Source organism: Physeter macrocephalus, chromosome 5, assembly GCF_002837175.3.
Source record: "Physeter macrocephalus isolate SW-GA chromosome 5, ASM283717v5, whole genome shotgun sequence".
Taxonomy (NCBI): domain Eukaryota; kingdom Metazoa; phylum Chordata; class Mammalia; order Artiodactyla; family Physeteridae; genus Physeter; species Physeter macrocephalus.
In genome coordinates, this window is record NC_041218.1 from 29,152,842 (window position 1) to 29,172,162 (window position 19,321).

The 19,321-nt window shown below is 34.3% G+C and overlaps 1 protein-coding gene across 1 annotated transcript in view; it reads right to left on the minus strand.

Annotated features, from left to right (window-relative positions):
• Window positions 1-19,321, minus strand: part of PTPRZ1 (protein tyrosine phosphatase receptor type Z1) — a 177,919-nt gene that overhangs the window by 106,224 nt on the left and 52,374 nt on the right. The window contains exon 2 of the mRNA XM_024127941.3: window positions 7,483-7,548. Within this exon, the coding sequence (XP_023983709.1) occupies window positions 7,483-7,548 (66 nt within the window). The remainder of the gene's footprint in view (window positions 1-7,482; window positions 7,549-19,321) is intronic.

Below are 19,321 nucleotides of genomic sequence, written 5' to 3' on the forward strand. Positions count from 1 at the left end.
CGTGAGCCATGGCCGCTGAGCCTGCGCGTCCGGAGCCTGTGCTCCGCAACGGGAGAGGCCACAACAGTGAGAGCCCGCGTACTGGAAAAAAAAAAAAAAAAAAAAAAAAAAAATTAATCTGTTAAATTAGAGCTGGATAGCTTCTTCTAAGGGACTAAAGTTTAGCCTAGGTAGACAAGAATCTGATTTTAAGTTCAAGGTTGCTGCTCCTTCCTAGAGACCGGCAGTCACCTCCCTGGCTATGGGCAGCTGCGGGATGGGACTGGATGCCTGCACTTCGGCTGGCTTGCCTATGAGTCTGCCTGGGAACCCCCAGGTGGTCTTCTCATTTCGGGCTCTTTGAGAAGGAGCCCACAGTGGAGTTGCTTGAGCTCTTTGTTTCCAGGACAATGCATACAGGCATTTAAGAGTGAGGGGGCCTCTGGGTGGGGAGTAGCCCCGCAAACAGCGGGGAGCATCACAGGGAACCTGGAAACTGGTCCCACTGATGCCAGGCTCCACTCTGCACTCAACCTCTGCTGCCAGGTTTCTTCCTCAGTCACGATAATTATTTCTCAGGGGTTCCCGACTGCCTCTCTCAGTCCTGGCTTCCTTCAAGCCCACCTCCCTTGCTTATTAGATACTACCCTGAATCTACCTCTAAATAGGGTTCAAGTTCGCTTCCCTCCCCATGGAACCCTAGGCATATACAGTTTGAGGAATGAATCTGGGCAGCTGTTAAGTGTCCCAGAATATTCTGTGATAGTTAAGATGGTCCCTGCACAGTCTATAACAGTTTGGAGGCTGGTTTGCCAGAAACCACAAAGAACCTCTAAGATCCTCTGCATTCCAGCCAAGAAAAGTTCTAGCTCTGGCCCAAAGCATCTCTTACCTGAACAAAACATACTACGTGGTTAAAACAGAGACCTGTATTCACAGGTAGCAGGATAGAGAGATAGCCATATAGATACATACATACATTCAATGGATAAAGGGGAAGAAAATCAGTCCTAAACATATCTGAATATATTTCAAAATAATTTTTTGTATCAATAATTCTCTGCTTCAGTTAATAAGAAATCTTTCTGAATAGAAGAAATGAGTCACTTACATATTCTTCATCTTTTTACTCTTTGAAAATCCTCGGTTTAAAGAGTCAGAGTTACCACACAGAAAACAGGAAAATAGGTAAATAAGCCTTGCACTCAGCCTTTACTGATTCATAAAATAAGAAGGTGACATAGGTCAACTTAAAATAATTGCAATGGTATTTTGCCTAAATGTTGAAAATATTTAAATGAATTTTGTGTGATTACACAAACTGTGGTCTGATCTTAGATTTTTTTAAAAAATTAATCATGTACTATTCTCTCTCTTTCTCTCTCTCTCTCGGTGTTTTGTTTTTTTGTTGGTTTTTTTGCTGAAAGATGAATTTTATGAACCAGGGCACTTCAGAGTAAACACAGAAAGTGAGATAAAGGAGGTCCAGAAAAGGGAGGGAGAACAGTACACCCAGCCACCAAGCCCAGACATTTGAGCACAGACAGAAGGAGAAACAGCCAGATGTTCTCATCTTGAGCTGCTAAGGGACTTGTCCAATCCATTCAAGACTGCCAAGTATAGTCAGCAGGGGTGGTCATGAGGCTGAGCTAGAGAATGTGTGCAATTTCAGCTCTACTCACGGGGGAGTACTACTGGCGTATTGTTTTACTCTTAGATACATTCAGCAATGATTATTTAATTGTAATGCTAATCTGTAGCCACACCTTTATTTTTTCAGTTCTATACTAAAGTGATAGTTGCAGAGAAATAAATTCTAAGTTTTAGATTATTTAACGGAACCTATTCGGCCTTTACAATGAGGCATGCTCTACTCATCACATTTAGCACAGGGAAAGTTTGCTCAGTCATACATCGTAGCTAAACTTTAAAAAATGTACAATGATAGGAAATACCTGTCTATAATATGCATTTAAACAACCCCTTCTAATCCTCTTGTGAGATTATCAGATACACCTCGACCTGTTTAATCGGTCCTTATCCAACTACCTTGCCCTTCTTAGCTAAAACTAAAAGAAGCAAGTTGAAAACCTTTTGTTTCAACATACGTGTTTAAACAATTAGCGAAATACGAATAGCATATAATAAGATGTGATACTCTCCTGCCTCCTATGGCCCTCCATAGTCCCGTTCTTCAGGGGTAACCACTGCCAACAGGGTGGTGTGTATCTTTCCAGGCCTCTCTTCTATGCCCATATAAACATATAATATTTTACAAAAATGAGGTAATTCTATACATGGAGTTCTAGAACTTGCCTTTCCACTCTTAAGTTGGAAATGAGAAATGAACAGTCTGTTTTAGATAAGGAGTGATGATTCAGAGGAAAACATAATATGTTAAGAATGTTTTCAGATTCTAGATGTAAAGAGAGGGCTGGATGAGCCAGAAATCAGTCATTATTCAAGGTAGATCCAAATTTTCTCTCTGAGTTACCTTTGGCCTACTTTCTCCTAGGTTAAGAGAAGTAAAATTACTAAACCTAACTATGGTCCAAAAATAAATGCCAAACATCAAACCAGACAATACACAACCTTATATTACGGTTCTTTTGTTTTCCGTTAAGTAGCATCTTCTAGTCTATGTATGTGTTGGAAATACTGTTTAGACAGGATACTCTATTTAAGGAAGCAGAAATCAATTCAGCGTTCAGAGACTTCCTCCTTCCAAGGTATTCAGTCAAGTGTCTAGTTGTGACTCCTGTGTGGCCTTTCTAACTTGTACCCAATGCAACCCTTTAGCTAAAACTTTAAAGGTGTCTGAGTTTAAGAACACTTGAGAATATATCAATACAAAATTTTCAATTTCAAGTTGTCTTAAAGTATGGTGAAAAAGAACCAACAGAATAATTTTTTTTCAATTTCCAGGAAATAAAGACTACATTTCAATAGTGACTACTTCTAAGAACAGAGCAGTGAAAGTCCATTCATTTCTGATGATCTTATCATTGCTTGAAGGTGAAAAGGTCTAACAACTCAAACAGAAGATCTTAATCTCATGTGATCATTATGGGCTATACGTTCATGATATTAAAAAAAAAAAGACCAAATGACTTAGTGGTTTTTTTTATTGAATTGTCTTTGTTCAGGCATTGTTATAGAAAATTTAAGGTTAAGAAAGAAACCTTATGTGAAACCTTCAGAAGAAACCTTTATGAAACCCTTACATGAAATGAAGTTACTAAGGAAAGAACTGTATTTTAATGCTGACATTCCCAGATTTACAATTCATTCTTTCATTGCAGAGTGACAAACGAACTTTGCTCACCTTCTTGTAATAACTTTAAAAATGGGACTGGTGACTGTATTTACCACCCCTGCCATTTCTCAACATAATTATAGAATATATCCTGAATAGAAAAGTTGTTTATGACCTATGTTAAAAAAAACACAACTGAAAGAGTAATACTTTCTCCTCCCCTTCCACCCTCTATTTCTTCAACCATTTGGTAGCCAGCAGGGATTTTTATTGTTTCTTCACATATTACAATTGTGTAATCTTTCTTAAACAACCTTAGCTTAAATGATTCCATTTAAATCATGTTTGATGTGCCATATGATATTTTTAAATGGCTTATGGAAAACAATGAGCTCTCTTACAGACAGATGTTATGATGGTCTTAGTAATTTTTATGAATAGAATTCTATATATACAAACATTCAAGCCTAGGTCTTTTCTTCTGAGATTGCAGCTAATCTGACAAGTAGCGCAACAACATAAACTGCTGTGAACAAAACTAGGACTATGTGTGGTCAAAACCAATTTACTTCAGCCATTCATCAATTACTTAAATTTCAGAATCTTAAAATTAATTTATCCTGAAATTTTACACAGCACATACAGTTTTTCATTTTCCAGGTGGAATAATAATCATAGAAATTGAAAAGACTACCAACCTTTATCTACATTTGTACTAAAAATAAAAAGAGATAATATACTTAATAGTGAATAATCCACATTTAAAATGCTTGGCTTTGGTGTGATTTGCTTGGGAGAGATATGCTTATTTAGATAAAGGCTTTAGTTTGTTTTCTTTTTGACGCTCTAGGAATTCAGACAAAATAATCAATCCACACTGAGCTTGAGCTAAGCAGCTATAAAATGTCCTCAGCTGAAACTCTAATCTCTTCCTAGGATCCTTTGGTAAGCTTCCACCCTCACCTCAACTCTGGAACATTCCCTTTTGAGACCTACCACCCCTCCTCCCATAGCAAATGACACTTTTTAATGAATCTATCCCTTTGATCACCAGACTGTCTCTTAAAGGAGCTAAAGCCGATAGGCCTTAAGTTATGAACAGGATGATGCAACTGGATTATAAAGCAAAGAACTGTGCATTGTTTGTGCATAGATCCATCCATGAAAGCCTAGTGACTCTTCAGGTGCCACGTCTACATGCAATTAGCCCATTGAAAGGAAGAGCTCTGCGGCTGCCTCCTAAGATAACAATATATGCATGGTGGTATTTGCCAGAAGCTACTGGTAAAACTGCCATCTTCTTGTCTTCTCCTGCCCTGAGGAGGCACCCTCAGGAACCTCAAGGACCTCAGGCTGCTGGAAACAGGCAGCATCACCCCTCATACACCTGCCCTTGCTTGAGGTGATAAGAATGGTAACCCTCTCTCTCCCTAGGCTACAGGTCCTCCATTTTCTGATTCTAGGTTTAGGGAGAATGAAGGATGCATTAAAGCTTGTTTTTCATTTGTAAATATATGAGTTCTCTGTTTAAAAGTTCATCAGTTAAAGTAAAATAACCTGCTTTTAGTTCCACCTCAAACTAGGAAGGTAGATGTTAACAAAACTAAACCAGCTGATTTTTATTCTATGAACATCTTTATGTATCAAGTTTTCTACAACAGTTATATATTATTTTTTTGTTCTTGTTTAAGGATTGTTTTATTGTTAATATTATTTATAGCTCTAGTATTATTTTAATAAGGTCAGACTAAAGGTAAGTATTTTTTCTCTTATGTTTAAATCCTTAAATACTTAAAAAAATCTTAAATATAATTTAAAGATACTTAAAAGATACCTTTTACTCAAAATAACTTAGTTTAAAATCTTTAGGTTGTATGAGTTATGTATATAATAGAGAAAAATTGGTCCAGAGCCTGGAATTAAATCCAGAGAAACTAAGACACAAATTTATTCAAGTAGAATGTAACACACACTTTTACTGAAAACAAAAGTGAAATTGTTTAGGGTAAATAAATGGATTGTTCATTTTTTTATAGTACTTACTCAGGTGTACCCTTCTTATTCACTTAACCATTACTTCAGGTAGTATTTATTTACCATATGTCCTCCCAAAATCCTAACCTAAACCCTGTTATTTGGGGTAATTTAAGAAATTAAGTAATTAGATAAAAGCAAATTAAAAATGGGATTTTACTTTTTGTCAAACAAGTTGATCAGATTTTTTAAATTAGTGTGAGTAAAAATGTGGGGAAATGGATAAATTACCACAATTTTCTAAAATTTGACCATATTTATTTGACCACATATATTAATATTAAAAACAGTAGGCACTTTGATCCAACAACTCTCTTTTTGTTAAAGTCCATTTTTTCTGAAAAAAAATTGCTCAAGTAGATAGAATTTGAGGATGTTCATTACATTAAGTACATAAGAGCAAAACATAAACAAAATTTTTAAAAAAGAATAATTACTTAAAATAATTAAAAATGGCCTAGAGTTATGGAGAATCTTTGTTTTTATACATTTCTCAAGATTAAAAAAAATAAAAATAATAAGGCAGAATTCGTTAGATATATAGGTCATAATTATAAACGGGTAAATTAAGAGCAAGTCTTTCTATACAATATCATACAGAACAACCACATGCCCATCTGCACAGTAATCCACAGGCTAGATATGTCTCAATTTGTTCAATTTTTCCTGCTTTGATGGATATCTTGATTATTTTCCATGTTGTAATTTAACTTATTTCATAGAAAAGGTGATACAAATGACTAATAAAAATTAAAATCCTGACTTCAACAGTAATCAAACAGAACAAATTAAAACAATACGTCATTTTTTAAACATGTCAAATTGGTGAAGATTTTCAAAACGACAGTCATTAAATCCTGGTTTATTCAGTGGGGTAGTCACTTACTTATACTATATGTAAGCATATATATGCTCTCTAGAAAGCAGTTAGGTCATGTGTATCAAGAATTTTGAAAGCATTTATTTTCTTCTACTCAGTAATGGCATATCAAGGATTCTCTAATAAAAAATGATAAAAATATAGACATATCTATTCATCTATTTGCCACCATTTCTTTAAACAGTGAATAGCTTGAATTGGATGATTAAAAATGAAACATTTATTCAATGGACTATTAAGTAGCAGGATCAACAGGAATTGTCACCGCTCAAAACTAATTTCCAGAATAAATTGGATGTAAAACTCTATGTAAAAAATATATAAACATAATATAATAAAAACTGGCCTGAAAAGAATATACCAAATTTTCTAGTGGATGTACCCAGTGGGAGTAAAAAGTGATTTTTATGTTCTTCTTTGTGTTTGAATTTTTTTTTTTAAGTTTCTACTTTTAAAGTAAGAATAAAAAAAGAAAGAAAATGCATGCCTTGCTACAAAATTCATCATGCTTCTGCCCTTCATCTATAAAATAACGTCCAAATTGGCTAGGCTCTTGTTGAAGCCCTTTTAATTTGATCCCGACTTATCAACCCAATCTTATTTCTAATGAGTACCCAACTCTACTACTCAGCTTTATCTCAGATGGTCATGAGGCATGTCATGTTCCCTCTAGGTTCCATCCAGGCTCATCTGATCAGGCCTAGAGCTTCTCTTCTTTCCTAAGGTTTCTGATCAGGATTTCTGGATGTTAACTATTTTAAGCCAACTTCAGTTACACATGATGCTCAAAGCCATGTCTGGTAATCATACAAAATCACGTTAGACCCTGATTCCAATTAACTCAGCACAGTAATTCAGAAGGAAACCCCTTTTGAAAGCAAGATTCCCGTCAATATTTGTTAATATTGATCGTAACAACAACTGTGATCATAACAAAAATAGCAGCTAACATTTATTGAGAATTTTCTATTTACAAGGAGGCTCTATGCCAACTCCATTTATCTCATTTAATGCTCAGAAAAACCCTCCATTTCACAGATGAAAAAACTGAACCTCAATTAGGTTATGCATTTTTCCCAAGGAGACATAGCTGGTGTGGATCTGAGATTCAAATATAGCTCTGTCTGAGATCAACATCTCTAAACTACCAACTTGCTAATGGAAAATCACTAGAATACATTTCGCATATGATATATTTTTAGTGATTAATTGCATACCCATGTAGCTAAGTTAAAATGATGTGTGGAGCTACAAAGTTTTCTTTTACATATAAAAACAGATACAAAAACAATAAAATTTTCCATTGAATTTCATTATATTCTAATATATTTACCTGTATAGGACCAGCCAATCTCTTCAACAAGTTTTCTCTGTTGTCTGTAGTATCCATAAGCCCAATCTACAACCAAGAAAAACCAATTGATCAATGCATAGCAAAAAATATGTGTGCAAATTAGAAAAAATATAAGATGCCCAAAGCATCATTCATACCATAAATGGTCCTGGATTACTCTTTTCTATGTCACCTTCCCAATGACTCCTCCCAATTCCAACTGCCACCATTACAGCCTCCACTGTCCATGCTCTGGTAATTAGTGTGAGTTTTAGCAGGGCACATTTAAAAACTGCTAAAGTTCAGACAGAGACAAAGAAAATATTCTGTGAAAAGCAGGAACAACCTAGAGGGTTTCATCCCAAAGTGAGACTGGGGTCAGAAAGGACAGCTTGTCCTATCTTCAGACTTTTCTTACCATTCCCTAAGTTGAATACTTGAAATCCTATAGATTAGAGATACTTTTAAGGTTACAACCCAAGTTTTATCTGTAAATGCTTTCTAGGAGATCCAGAGGTTACCACGTTTTCAAAATTTACTTCCCTACAATGCAAAACAAAATTAGCTGCCTTGAAGAAATGGAAATTTAAATGTGTGTGCGTGTGTTGGCTGGGAGAAAGGTTGTGTTAGACGGTGTAGGCGAATTTGTGTCTTGGAGGAACAGAGATCCCTGAGGAGGTAATACAGTGGGAAGCTTGGAGTACCATAAAAGTAGTGGATGCTTCATGACCTAGAGATAGAGGCTCCACATCTTGAACATGGGACAAGGGGTACAGAAAAGAAAATGGATGGAAGCCAAAGTCTCACTCCACACAATTCAAAATTTTGCCTGGAGTCATTCCTGTACCCAAGAAACAGGGATGTTATGATTCATCCTCTTCCTTCCTGTGCCATTGTGCTATTGCTCCCTTTATCCCAGCCTGTGTTAACCCTAGTACTCCATTTCAGCTACACTGTGAGCAAAATAAATCCTTGTGAACTAGGTTTGGAACCTGATCAGTGTTGACAAAACTATTTGTGTAGAAAAGGCTACAGGAGCTCCCTGGTGGCCTTGTGGTTAGAATTCTCGGCTTTCACTGCTGTGGCCCGAGTTCAGTCCCTGCCTGGGAACTGAGATCCTGCAAGCTGCGTGACGTGGCCAAAAAAAAGAGAAAAGAAAGAGAAGAAAAGGCTACAAACAGCTAGTTTACAAATGAACGTGTGGAACATTACTTATTCATAAATTGGGGTTCTGTCAATATAGCTTTCATTTGAATGTGAGGATTTATTTATACCATACCATTCCATATGCATATATACATATTACATAGATAGATAGATAGATCTTTCTCATCAGCTGGGAAGACAGACTCTACTTCCTCTTATTCTCTCTACACAGGTGTTTTTTTTCTTTATCGACAGCTCCCAATTTCAAGGAGGCAAATATCTCAAGGACATTTCAGAAATTATTTTTCTCTCCCATGTTATATACAATCTGATTAGTACAACATGGTAATACATACTAAAATATTTTATAAAAACTTAAAAGCAGGCCAGCTTCCAGAAATACGCATTCTGAATCCACAGATTATTCAAAACCAAAACCTAGCTTGGAGAAAACAAAAAAAGTTGTTTTAAAAATTTCATTACCCATAAATATAGGTAAATATTCTACTGGCTGTGGAGCACATTTCAACAAATATTTGTTTTTATAACAGCTTTATGGAAATGTGATTTACACATCTTACAATTCACCCATGAAATTTAATGGCATTTAGTATATTCACAGAGTTGTGCAATCATCACTACAAACAATTTTAGAACATCTTCATTATCCCAAAAAGAAACCCCATACCCTTTAGCTGCCATCCCCTACCCCATCTCTACCTTCACTAAGCTACTTTATCTCTATAGATTTGGATATTCTAGATATTTCTAAAAAACAGAATCACACAATACATGGCCTTTTGTGACTGGCTTCTTTAACTTTGCATAATTAACATTTCCAAGGTTTATCCATGTTGTAGGATATATCAGTACTTCATTCCTTTTTATTGTCTAATAGTACTCTACTGTACGGTGACCAAGATGGCCTTAAAGTTCCCCTCAGCTTGACTAAACTTTAGACAGGCTACTTCCTAGCTCTAGGCTCTTGACCTCCCTTTTCTTCCAGCATTCAGTTTAGAAAACTTATAAATTTTCTCTCTATTCCTTTAAGATGTAAATCCTTTTTACTAGCCACATGCCAATTTTACAACTAGGACTGTACTTCTCAAGAATATGGGAACTGTCTCTCTGAAATGTAACCATTGAAGGAAATAAGCACCCTTATCTCCCATTTTCTGTGGGAGGGTAGAAGCCTAACTTCCAGTGCGGTGTCTTGCTCCAAGTTGCAAAAACTACCTCCTTTCATAATGATATGAGCTTATTTTTCCTTTGAATAGAGACAATTAGCAAATGCAGATGGCCTATGACTTCCTCTCGTGTCCTGCATTACTTTTACCCTGGGGCTCAACCTAGCTCGTGAAAAACCTTACCCCCTCTGCCTCATCAGAGTTGAGCTCAGACTTGATTCTGCCTTCTCTCCCCTACTGCAATAGCCTTGAAGAAGTTTTCCTTGCCTGTTTAATTTTGTACGCTGTAATTTTTGTTTTGACGTTGGCTATGCCACATTTCTTTTATCCATTAATCAACTGAGGGATACTTGGGTTGTATCCTCTTTGGGGCTATCATGAATAATGCTGCTTTGAATATTCATGAATATATTTGCTTTTCTACTTAAAAAATAATCATTAGGGTCATAATTTATTTTTTAAATAGAGTTGTACCATAAAATGGTAGTCATTTAAGGTTAAATTCTGGGGACAAGTGTTTTATCATGATCAAGGAATATATACAATTAGGGCCTCAAAGGTCATTTGATCCAGACTTTAACAGACTACAAAAAAAATAATTCTTCTTTTAGAGATAAGGTAATTTTTCCCAAGGAAATGTAAGTGGTTTGTACAGGCAGAAAGTGACAAAAACGGAAACAATAATCCATGGCTTCTGCCTCGTACTCACTAAGTCTTCCACAACATCAAGGATTCCTAACAATCCTGAGCTATTGGTTACTCTCTGAAGTGCTCTGCCTGAGTAGGAACCTCTTCAAGAGAAACAAAATAAAACAAAACAATACACTGGGGTTGGACTTCACCAGCAGGAATTACTTAGACAAATAAATTATAGAGAATTGGGACTTCCCTGGGGTCTGTGGTTTAGATTTCGCCTTCCAATGCAGGGGGTGAGGGTTTGATCTCTAGTGGGGGAGCTAAGATCCCACATGCCATGGGGTCAAAAAACCAGAACATAAGAAAAACGGAAGCAATAGTGTAACAAATTCAACACAGCTTTTAAAAATGGTCCACATCATGGAGAATTCGCTCTCAAAAAAAAAAATGGTCCACATCAAAAAAAAAAAAAATTAAAGAGAATTGACTGTATACCTAATCTGACCTGGCCATCAGTTGGAATTTTCCTCTGAAACTTTGCACTGACCGCAGGGGAAAGATTTTTTTGTCATCTTTTATGTTTTGAATATAAATATTTTTAAAGTGTAAAGACATTTTTGTCATATAAGTGCATTTTGATGATTTCACAAGATCAAACACCACACAAAACCTACATTGAACAAGTATTCAGTTGAAACAGATAAAACAGTAAGCTCTTGTTTTAATGATTCAGGCTAAAGGATGATAGCAAAATATCAGCAGATTTAGCTCTCCTGGTAGGGCTTTATTGCTACACAATCAGCATTTGTCCTTGGTTTTTAATTACTTACGTTAAGAAAGCTTTTTTCAATACAAGATTCCCAGGTGTTGGTAGCTCTCTTCAGTTCCTTTTTGTATTGTTCCCTTAATTATTACTTCAAATAATCCGTTACACATTCATATGCTAATTACATAGTCCTTGGGCGTGAGAGAGTACCCCACTTTTAAAATTCTACTTAGAGATCTGATAGATGAGATGTGATAGCTCCAATGAACAAGAAAAAAAGAATCTAGGTTCACTTTTTTGTTGCATTATATACTTTGAAACCCAGTAAATCCTATATAAAGTAGAATCTATCAAAGTGCTTACACATTTTAAAATCAATTAAAATAATGAAATATAGAATTTTTTTGTTTCTGTGGATTTTAGTTTCTTTAGTTTTTATATTTTGTTTCTCTCTGTTCAAAAGTATTTTCCAGGTCTGCTACGGTGTGAGTGTTTTGTAGGGATAAAACTAAGAAATAAATTTCAGGAATGAATTGTACACATGATACACAATAAGAACATATACATCAGTATACCTTTTCAAAAGGTAACTCTAAAATTTGTCCTGAAAAATTATTCTTCATGAAGTGGCTACCGAAGTTGAGAGAAATTTGGTTTATACTATTTTAGGTAACCTTAAATGTCTCTGTTTCAATCTATTCCATCCTGTACTTACCTTGAGCACCTACTTATTTGCAAACATGTATATGCCACATATTCCTTTATTTTTCTTTACACTCAAATGGAAACCAAAGTTTTGATAACCACCACATGGATGATGTAGATAAATTTAGCATTTTTTTGCTCATGCTTTTTAAACCAAAAAAAAAAAAATCATGTTGCTCATTTTCTACTAAAAATATCATTATAAATATTTTGAATTATACAAATGCCTCTGATTTTGCCCTAAATGCCTAAAGAAAGTCTCTGCTTTATGATCAACAATTCATCACCTGTATTCTACCATATAATCTAGCAGGAGTGCTCTGACAAAATACACACACACACACACACACACACACACACACACATTTTAATGCTATTAAGAGGCCAAATATATGACAGAGAAGAAATAGAGTGGTCCTCAGAAAAAGAAACTTCAGGTAGAAAATAGCCACAAATTTGATGACTGGGATCCTAAAACTAGATTTCTCAAAGTAGACTTTTCCAAGATAAATGATACTTGCATATTTCACATCCTTTAAAAATATCACTAAGGAACTTCAGAGGAGGGGAAAAGGAAGTCAGTTGATGGAAGAAATCTGGAAAGGCAGAGAAGAAGGAATAGAATTATAGATGAATCTTTAAAGCCTTCGAGTGTAGACTTTGGTTGAGGGAAGACTTGGGGAGAGGGTCTAAAATGTCTCAGGTAGAGGAAGGGCATTGGGCAAATCATGGAACCAAAGAACTGGGAAGCCAGCTGGGCTCTCCTATAGGGTCTGTGTAGGTCACTAGGGATTTACTAGGGACTTGGTTATGGCTCTCCATGATACAAGGGTCACATCAATTTTCACTTTTTGTTTTCATCCTATTCTCTCCTCTTATCTAGATTTCTTTTAAAAGCGGGAAAGAGATAATCTGCTGAGCTGACTGAAAAAGTGTTGAATACATTTTGTATACTGAGTATATTTTAAAGAAAAATAGTAAATAAATAAACCCACAAACAAACAAATATTTCTAATTGAAGTGAAAGAGGTGGTGGGGAGTGGGAGAAGAAAGGTAAGTGGCTGGTGACCACTTAGAGAAGAACCTGGAAAACCCTGGAAACAGACTAGTATTATCAGAGTTATTATTACCATCCCCTAAATAATTTGACAGTCAGACATGCATAAGGCTGAAGTGGCAGTGATAAAAAAAGGTTGATGGCTACAGTAGTCATAACTATCAATTACTGAAAACAAAATAATAGCAGTCCCCTCTCAGAGAAGAAAAAAATAAAATCAGAAATGAGTTCCTTTAAGGAGAGAATCAGCTTTTGATTAATGAACACCTGTGAACACATCATCTGGCTACAAAAGTCCTTTATTTCTTCAGATACTCTATTGTAAATATCTTTGTTTGATAAGAAAGCTGAGTTTATGACCCAAATGGTCTAAACCAAAACCTGATTAGCCAACTGAGGCAAACTCTCCAAGTAAAATGAAATCTGCCCATGAGTATAGTATAGAGTCTATAATATCATAATATCATACATGGCAGGTTTTATCTGTGCATTTTCCTGTCATTCAGTGTTTGCTGTCAAATTGTGTTAGCACATACCCCATCTTTACCTATCTGGAATATAAACTTGTATCCAGTATATATGCAAAGACATTTGTGAAACATAATTTAGTTAATTACGGTAATTCAGATAATAGGCTTGTTTAGGATATATTTATAGTTCAAACACTGTACTTACTGTTAATCACTTCAGATGTAACTTTAAAAAACACACATATATTATTCTCCCCCAAACCATTTGTCTTCAATTTCAACTGCTTTCCAGGGTTAGAAAAAAAGAATACCATTAGTTTTCTCCCCTCTGCAGAGAATTAAAAATGTAAGTACTTTTTACAGTTTCAAAACTTAAATTGCAACTTATCACCAAATAGGAGGGCACATGAATTCATACTGTTAAAGACAGGAATTCTGGAAAAATGAGTTATTAGAGTACAGGTGACCTCTTTATTTAATGATAAGGTTAAATAGATGAAAAAGTAGATCCTTGAGGCACTATACTAAAAAAAATCGAATGGTAAAACTGTAAAAGGAGATGGAAAGATTGAACATAATGGATAAGGTAAAGAACAGAGGGAGCCATTTCTTCCATATGCTTGTTTTGGTTGTCAGACATCCAATGAAATACATATTTCTCATAGGACTTAGGGAAGAGTTTGGAGGTGAGCAATTAGATCTTATTGTTCCTTAGACACTGAGGACTGTGTATGCTTTCCCAGAGAGAGTTTGTACCTTGGCAATATGTCTACCAAACCTATTCAATGAAAGCTCAAAATATTCACAGGCTTGTCTTGGAAAGTCACCAGAGTATTTTCTTACACTTAGATAAACACGTTTAATCTAATGTGATTTATCTACATTTATAAAGTTGAGGTATTTACTGTTGAAAACACGTTCATAATTTTATCTTTATCACATTAGTAATAATACCTGTTTCAGATAAATTAAAAAAATAAAGATAAGCAAAATAATTTAAAAAATCACCTATAATCCCATCTCCTACAGAAACTAGTATTTACAATTTCGTGCATGTATATATATTTTTCTAGGAGTTATACTATGCAATATAATAATTTTATACTTTACATTAATTGAATTATACTATTTCATTATTTGGTGACTTGCTTTTTCTACATAATAATAAATCACTTCCCAAGTAATAAATATGGTTTTATAGCACCATAATAGTTCAACTGAAGCATTCTTCTACTTTTTGGATATTAAAATAAAAAGTTGATTTAGCTTTGGAAAATTTATTCCTTGGGCTTAAATGACATGAGTGATGAAATTAAGCTACTTTGAACTTTCTGTATAAAATAAAGTCTGTAGGAAATTAACTGCCACTTTTTTTCCCCTGTCAATCTTCTTCTACAACACCAAGAAAACACTAAAATGGAAGAAACTCATTGTTATTGTACAGTGCTACAAACACTATAGTTACCTTGTTTCCATAACTAACAGTGAATTTATTCTGCCTTAAGAGAAAAGCTCAATTGTTGATGGAACAGTGATAATGGGAGCAGAGATAGAAATAACGTGTAAAAATAACTATTAGAAGAAGTTAAAAATAATATTAAAAGTGGGAAAAGAACCAAATCTGTATAAGAAAAGCATATGAAAGTGGGAAGAAAGCATGGAATTCATCAAATTACAAAATATAATGTGTTATTATATTTGTGTTATGTATTATTATATTATTATGCCATTATATACTTTTATATTATCTGTACAACAATAATGTGTTATTATTCAACAATCTAAATAATGGTTCTGTTGTGAAGTCTTATGCCTGTGCGCTCTTACTGAAATCAGGTGTAGAGCAAGAACGCCTGCTATGTTGCCTTGGGATTAGGATTGGTCGGGAAATTCTGGACAATTGACATCTTAAAATAGCCAAGTAGAGAATACAATGGGATTCCATTCACATCTACCATGGAAAGCATAAAACACCAAAAATTGCATAAATAACGCGATGAACTATTATTAATATAAAAAATGTGAATAAATTAAGAGACCTACTACATTGTTAAATGGGAACATTGAATTTGGGTAAATTATCAGCTGTTTCCATATTAATAAATAGTTCAGGTCTCAATGGGGTATTTTTAACTGACAAATTATTCTAAAGTTCATTTAGAAATATAAAGGGAAAATAATAATTGATAAGAAAAAGGGAGAAATAATGGGGGCTTGGTTAACCAGTTACTAAAAGATAAATTGACAGGCTGATCAATAGAACAAAGCATATGGCACTAAAATTGGACTCAGTATAGATACAAGTTTAATTCATGATAAAGAAACATCAGATAAGAAAAGTATGAAAGTTCAACCCATATTGGGAACACTGGCTTTTTGGAAAAAGAAGTTAAATCACACTTCACACATAGACCAGACCAAAATACATTTCAAGTGGATTAAAGAATGATTTCAAAAGGTTATACAAAAACTATTAAAAAAAAGTAAATGAATATTTAATTTATTATAAGATGGGGAAGGCCTTTCTATGCAGGAAAAAATAAATCATAAAGAAATAGTCACAGCTTTGATTATATAACATTCAAAACTTGTAGAAAAATGTTTAGCGAAATGCAAATTACAAATATTAAGCTATTGGTAACTGCTAAAACACATTGAACAAATATAATGATATATTTCAAACATATAGAATTCTTACAAATCAATAAAGGCAAATATATGAACAGAGAAGTTTTTAAAATGCAAAAATAATAAAGTTATAAAGAACTATTAGACTTCAGTAGGTATAAAAGAAACAAAATAACACCGAGATATCATTTTTCCAGCTATCAAATTGTCAAAGGTATATAATTTTAATTTTTTAAATATTCAATGATGCCCCAAATATCTTAAGATGTTCTTTTACGTACAGGTGGAAGTATGAACTAGTATAAACTTTATGGAAAGTAAGCTGGCAAGAGTTAACAAGATTCTTAAAATACTTCATACTCTTTGAGACAGTAATACCATTCCAAGGAATATATTTTAAAAGATTAACAGAGATGAGAACAAAGTGCCATGTACCAAGATGTTTACAGCACTGAAACTAACAGTGAACAACTGGAAAATATGTTAATGTTCAAAAAGTGGGGGAGATTTAAATGTTCATAATGTGAAATGATGTGAGGCCATTAAAATTAAGTTTCAAAAAATTTATTGATGTGAAGAAATGTACATGGTATAATGGTATAAAACATTATCAAGTTATGATGCAATTTTGAGAATATCACATAATATTCAGAAATGTAAATTTCCACATGCGGTGCCATTGGGAGTGATTTTTACTTTTTTATATGTTCTTATGCTTCCCACGTATTTTATGAGTTTGTATGAGTGCATATTTTAAAAATTTAAAGTGTATATGCACTTCTGAAACAATATCTCTGATTCTACAGCCAAATAGGTTAGAGACAAATATATAATTATGTTTTGAAGACTGGGTAAAAAAAATGCTTGAAACCCATTTTTCACTGCTTATTTTGGATTTTACAATAAAATCTTCTCCTTACTCGCAAGAGCCTACATGCATTAGCTAGCGTTACTGCATGTTTAAGTTAAGTTTAGGAAATCATAGCCAAGTCTACACATGGCAAGCAATCTGAGCACTTCAGCTACCAAGAAAACTAAAAACAAGAGCCATAGCAAAATAGCAATGCAGTAACTCACAGATCATCTTATTGGCCATAATGATCACATTGGCTGGATCATTTATTTTGGGGTATACCTTGAAACAGCCTTATTTTAATTTGTGTCTTACTTCTAATAATACCTTTCGCTTAGATAAAATTATGCCCAAACATAAGAATCCATCCATTAAGTGGGAAAATCTGGCAACTTGGAGATGGCAACCTCTTCAGAAGTAGGTGTGGATCATATGTTAAAACTGCTGCCAGTGTGTTGATTGATTCACCATGTAGTTATGTCTGGGCAAGGCAGAAAGATTTTCTTGACTTCTTTCCAGAATATTGACTAAAAATTCATTTTTGTCATGTTTTTCATTTTTTACTTTTTTCTAGAAAAATGGAAGCTTTTATTCATAAGAAGCATATTCATTATAATAAAAGACAAATATTTTCAATGAATTTTTAATGATTTAAAATATTTTTGATATTTAAAATATTTTTGATATTATAATGATTTAAAATATTTTTATCAATATACTTTATAGAGTTAGTAAGCCACAATAAGTCTGCTTAGGCTTGGGCAACATTTCAAAAGGAAACCACGGTGAGCACACTGTAGACCTACCTAATTTAAACTATAAACATATATCAATATTTTGTGCCTCTTTTCACTAATTCTTAGGGTTAGAAATATAGACTTTCCCTTTGAGTCCTGACCTTGGACGAGTCACATGTCTTTGCTTGTATTTCTACAATTGTAAAATAGAAAACGGTATCTCCTGTTTATTAACAAGGATGCTACAACAAAAGATAAGGCATATATTAAACCATTTTGAGTTCTTTGTAAAAAATGTGTTTTTCAACTCACCTCATTTCCTGAATTTATTTTTCAAGTATTTAGTTTTTCCTTTCAATAGTGAAGCAAAAAAAAAAAAAAATGACATATCATGAGCACAGCATGATAACATGTGCTTGTTCAGTCACAAAATTATTCATTTGTTTACTGTTGCTGTTTGATTTTTAGCCTAAAGTATTCTTTAGTCTTAAAGATAAGTATGGACACAGTGCAGATGGAAAATACAAAACCCTGTATTCAAATGTTGAACTGAGTCCCACAAAAACAATGTGAACACTGAAAAACATAATATTTAATTTTAATTAAACTTAAAGGGGCTATCCTTATCTAATTTCCTAGCTATATTCCAAAATGAATATATTTTAAAAAGCAGGATTTTTACAACATTCATGCTTTCTTTGTTTCAGAAGGACTTAAGGGGGTTTAAGATCTTTATTTATTTAAAAGTTCCCATTGTTTACATTTTAAAGAAGTTCCTCATTTTAGAGCCACTTTCCCCACTAACAATTTTAAAGAATTAAATGCTTTGATGACATCCTTAATTAGCTGGCTTTCCATTGTTAACAACCACCTACCAATATTAGTCACTGATTTTGCTCTTAATTGTATAAAAATGATTACACCTATTGCTTCATTGGTACAGATGTTTCATTGCCAGACTACCAAGAGATAATTATTATTCATCATCTTATCTTGCTCTGTTATAAAATGTATTTGAAGTAAGTGGAAACTGCTCAAACCCTATTGGCTCAATTGATTGGTACAGTACAGGGATGCTCCATCTGGCTAGCAGAATTGTTTTATTTGATTTCCTCTGCTTGATACTTTTATGCAACCCGCCTCCCCAGCCCTATTCCCCCCACAATGCCTCTACTCTTTGCAAAGCACCCCAGTTGTACTCTCTTATCTTTCTACTGTAGATGTATACATTCTCCATGGAACTTGATGGCTCCGTAACACTCATTCTGCGAACCAACATCAGTTCAATCATCAATCACAACACACTTATCTTCAAGTCTTGCATTGGTGTCTGATCCTGACCAAAGACAGCACTGGGTCTTACCGGCCCACTGTTGCAAAATTTTTTACTAACTTCTGCCTGAAACTTGAAAGCTCTCTGCAGTGGCAGATGCTCAAAGATGCTCATTAGGTTGCCTAGATAATCCAGGTTTATTGCACTCAGAGAAACAGTACCTAAAAAGCATTCCTGTTCAGTACATAATTAATAGCCTTAGAGAATAGTGCTCATTAGTTACTTTTTCTTTTTCTTTTTTTTCTTTTTTTTTTTTTTTTTTGCGGTACGCGGGCCTCTCACTGTTGTGGCCTCTCCCGTTGCGGAGCACAGGCTCCGGAC